Raw genomic sequence first — 4,340 nt, 5'->3', positions numbered from 1 at the left:
ATATCACTTTATAGGTTATTAATGTTGGAATCGATTCTACCTGATCGTTTTTTTTCATTACATTTATACATTTTTTTATTGATTATTCAAGTGATTTTTGATCCGTTTGTCGTTCGCCAGTGTCTCGCGGGACGTTACCGAGGTGAGACCTGTGTCAATTTAGTGCGCGCGCGCTTCTTTTCTGTTTCGTAAATAGTATACGATATAAAATAGATTGTGAATTTACTATTTTGCGTTATTGTATTTGTAAGGATAAAGTTTATGTGAATATTTCTTATTAGTTATTGTGTAAATATTTTGTATAGGTACTTACAACTTTTAAGACAGTATATTTGTGATTGTTTTTTAGAATGGCAAATAAAAGAAATAAAATTAGGTGTAAGTCACATTTGAAGGCGAAAAGAATTGCGAAAGAAATATGGTGAGTTATACTTTTTATTCATTTATTGGTATTGACCACAGTAACAGTATTAAAAAAAAATATTTCCCTCCAGTAGTGAAACGCATTCGATGTGGGTTCCAATCTTTTATAATACTATATTTTATTGTTTCAGTTCAAAAATGACTCGAAATAAAAAAGGTTTATTTGTTGGAAAAAAAAACAAGGAGGAACAGTAAGTGCTCTCTTTATTTTCTCACTCACTCTCGCTCCCTCAGAATATATAGTAGAAAGCACCTACTAGAAAGCGCACAAGATACCTAACTCTGCGCCCGTGTTTGAACTTCAAGAATATATCCCTGCCAGTATTTGTAATTACATTCATCAATGATAGCGAATATTTACTTTGGAAACACTGAACACATCAACACTCATGATATATATTGATATGGCAACAGACGTAGTCAGAGAGTTCTCGACGAATTTAGGGATGGTTCTTTAGGCAAGTTGAAATTGTTTTCGCCGTTCGCTGAAACTAGCCCCGCAAGTCTTTTAGCGACTCATGCAAAAATTAATTGAATATTTTTTAGCAACTTATTTTTTTTATACAGCATTATAATGAAGTGTTTTATTTCAGAAAACCGTGTAACGATACGTCTAGTAAGACTCACGCATCTTATATAACATTAGAGCCTGTTGATTTGCAACCCTCTGCGAATAAGTAAGTTTTTTTCTGTTGTCGGTCATAGGCATAAAAAAATAAAATTAGTTTTACGCAGTATCTAATAAACATTAATATTAAACAAATAATTATTATTCCAGGACATCGAAAACACCGAATTATGATACTATACAAGATGTACTCCTACCAATGTCTTCGTTATCTGCGCAAGGACCAATAGTACATTCTGAAACTACTCAGTAAGTTATCAGTACTGACATAACAAATACACACGTTTTTACGATTATTATTTTTATATTATTATTATTCATGATCAACGTATATAAACTTTGTCTTGTATGACTTGTCTATTTAAAATTGTGTTTTATACCTAATTATAATAACGACGGAGTTCTAAAAGTCCATGACATTTTTTATAAAATTGTTTTTCAACATCAGTTCTGTAGGTCCCACGTTATACTATCTCAAAAACTTATTTTATATTGTTACAGAGAAAATGATGGAAATGAAGGCGCATTCATAACTGAAATGTATAACAAGGAAAGCCATTTCCAACCCTTATCAGGATGGCGAATAATTGATATAAATTATTTTTTACAAAAATTCCAAGAAAAAGCACGCCACAATGATCTATTTGATTGTAAATCAAGCAACTTCTGCTTAGTTGGTGAAAGAAGACATGGACTGATTTCAATCTTTAAATTTGAATGTAATATGTGTAAAGAAATTTGTTCTATTTCATCTGAAAACACCAAAGATACCGAGCATGTAGATGCTAATATAGCGGCAACCACTGGAGTTGTAGCCTGTGGTATAGGTTTTTCTCAGATTGAAGAGTTATTTTCAGCAATAAACATTCCTATATTTTCTACAAAATTCTTTAACCAAATGCAAAATAAACTTTATAAGAAATGGGGAGAAACTGCATGTGAAACAATGGAAGCCGCTGCCAATAAAGAAAAAGAAATTGCTATAGCAGATGGCCGGACCAAAAACGGGTATGCTGTCATAGATGTCTATGTGGATGGAGCATGGTGTGCCAGGTCATATGGTTCACACTATAAAGCTTCATCAGGTGCAGCAGCCATAATTGGCAGAAATACGGGTGAAGTTTTGTACTTCGGTGTCAGAAATAAATATTGCCTCGTATGTGCCCGAGCCGAAAATAAAAAAACTGCATCACAAGACCACTTGTGTTTCAAAAATTTTCAGGGATCGTCTAGTTCAATGGAAGCCGACATAATCGTTGAAGGTTTCAAAAGCTCAATTTCCATGTATGGTATAATATATGGCAGAATGGTAGGAGATGGTGATTCTTCGACCTACTCTAAAATACTTATCTCAAATCCTTATGAAAGTCAAAATTTGACGGTTGAAAAATTAGAGTGCCGCAATCATATATTGCGCAATTTTTGCAAAAAGCTAAGAGCAGTCACCACAGAAACTAAATACATATTGGCGCACCGAAAAACCCTCACAAATCAAAAAATTATGACAATGCGAAAGGCAATAGTGAAATCTATTACACATCACAAGGCCTCGCAGAGTCCTAAAAATGTAGCAATATCCATTTAGCACAACGATATTATTAACTCTTTATCTCATGCTTATGGGAATCATCAACTATGTCAAAATTACTTTTGTGATAAAGATAAAAACTGTGGCGGCGAACTGCTAAAGATTGAAAATTCCACATTTATATTTAGAATAAACGCTATTGTGTCCAACGTGGCTTCAAAGTCACGTAGTTTGATTGAAGACGTGAACACAAATACCGTAGAGTGCTTCAACAGCGTTATAGCAAAACTTACTGGAGGTAAACGTATAAATTTTGCTTTAAAAGGGGGCTATCAAGGAAGATGCGCGGCAGCCGTTGTTTCATTTAACACAAAATCTGCAGTATCAACAATACAAAAAGCTATAACAAGTAACGCTCCCGGAGGTTTAGCTGAAGAAATTGAGAAGAGACGTGCGAAAAAACGAAAATTAAACATGGAACACCCAGTAAAGAAACGTAGAGTTCTAAAATATTTAAATAAAATGCAACACGACTATGGTCCAGCTTGTTCATTGCCCGATATGTCGCAAAAAGAATATGACAAATCAAAAGAACATTTTCTCAAAAATCTGGAAACACTAACATCTGATCGACACAAAGTAGAGAGGTCTACAATATTACAAAGAGACAGTAGCGAGTGGCTCGAAATAAGAAAAAATATAATAACTGCTTCCAACTTTGGACCAATATGTAAAAGAAAAGACACATTAGATACAGCTCCCCTCGTTAAAAACTTATTGTACAAAAAAAATTTGGCCCCTCTCACATCTATCGCGCATGGAGTTGAGCATGAGCAGCAAGCTTTGCTGCAGTTGCAGCTGCAGGAAAATATTATCATTGAGCCCTGTGGTTTATTTATAGATAAAGAATACCCTTTTATTGGGGCAACTCCTGATGGTTTAATTGGAGAAGATACTATAGTCGAAGTCAAATGTCCAATTACAGCACACAAAAAAGGACTTTCTAATTGTATACAAGAAAACAAAATAGAAATTTTAAAATATAATATAAATACTAAAACTGCAACGGTAAATAAAAACTCAAACTGGTACTATCAGATACAAGGCCAGCTACATGTGTCAGAACGACAACAGTGTCTTTTGGCTATATGGGCAGGCGAGAATGAAAATGTATACACAAAGTTCATAGAAAAAGATGATTTATTTTGGGAAACTAAAATGAAACCGAAATTTATAAAATTTTACATGAAATGCTTGCTACCCGAAATCATAGACAGCAGAAATGTACGTGGTATGCCCATTAGATATCCATGCAAGATAATAACGAAAACATTCCCCCTGATGATCAAGATGAAAACGAAAATGTTGATCCTGATGAATCACAACCGAGACAAAGCACACGCCAATTGAATGTGAACGATTTTTAAAGTAAACTGATTATGTTGGGAACTTCAAACTATTTCATACAAGTAAGAAAATTGTAGAAATTTTTTAGACCTAAAGTGTTTTTGACAAAATTATGCATATAAATCATTTTTGTTCACAATATTGTATTATTTTTAACGATCCCTATTTTTTGTCTTGATACTGTTTAGCTTAGACTGTGAGACGCGAATAATCAGGCTTTACGTCCGACTCGAATTTGAGTCGTAGCCGGGAAGTTCGCGACAATTTTTGGAGAGTTCTTCTAGTAAGGATTAGATGTTTGTCGAAATTGTATTTTTCACTAAAACACATAATTTCAACACGCCTATAGCACCT

General features: G+C 33.9%; 1 protein-coding gene across 1 annotated transcript; it reads left to right on the top strand.

The window, feature by feature from the left end:
• The first annotated feature begins 390 nt into the window (after window positions 1-390).
• LOC126975067 (uncharacterized) lies at window positions 391-3,415 on the top strand. Its single transcript, XM_050822873.1, has 5 exons — window positions 391-421; window positions 555-614; window positions 1,017-1,100; window positions 1,202-1,300; window positions 1,553-3,415. The coding sequence occupies exons 2-5, from the start codon at window positions 562-564 to the stop codon at window positions 2,634-2,636; spliced, it is 1,320 nt and encodes a 439-aa protein (XP_050678830.1). The 5' UTR covers window positions 391-421; window positions 555-561; the 3' UTR covers window positions 2,637-3,415.
• The last annotated feature ends 925 nt before the right edge of the window (window positions 3,416-4,340 follow it).

Source organism: Leptidea sinapis, chromosome 34 (genome assembly GCF_905404315.1).
Source record: "Leptidea sinapis chromosome 34, ilLepSina1.1, whole genome shotgun sequence".
Taxonomy (NCBI): domain Eukaryota; kingdom Metazoa; phylum Arthropoda; class Insecta; order Lepidoptera; family Pieridae; genus Leptidea; species Leptidea sinapis.
Note: the sequence above shows the minus strand (reverse complement) of the source record. Positions and strands in the feature narration are given on the sequence as shown.

Excerpts from the sequence above, each read along its gene's own strand:
- LOC126975067 (XM_050822873.1), top strand. The coding sequence starts at position 562 with ATGACTCGAAATAAAAAAGGTTTATTTGTTGGAAAAAAAAACAAGGAG. Across the intron at positions 1,101-1,201 it reads TTGCAACCCTCTGCGAATAA|GACATCGAAAACACCGAATT; the intron begins GTAAGTTTTTTT and ends TTATTATTCCAG. Across the intron at positions 1,301-1,552 it reads GTACATTCTGAAACTACTCA|AGAAAATGATGGAAATGAAG; the intron begins GTAAGTTATCAG and ends ATATTGTTACAG.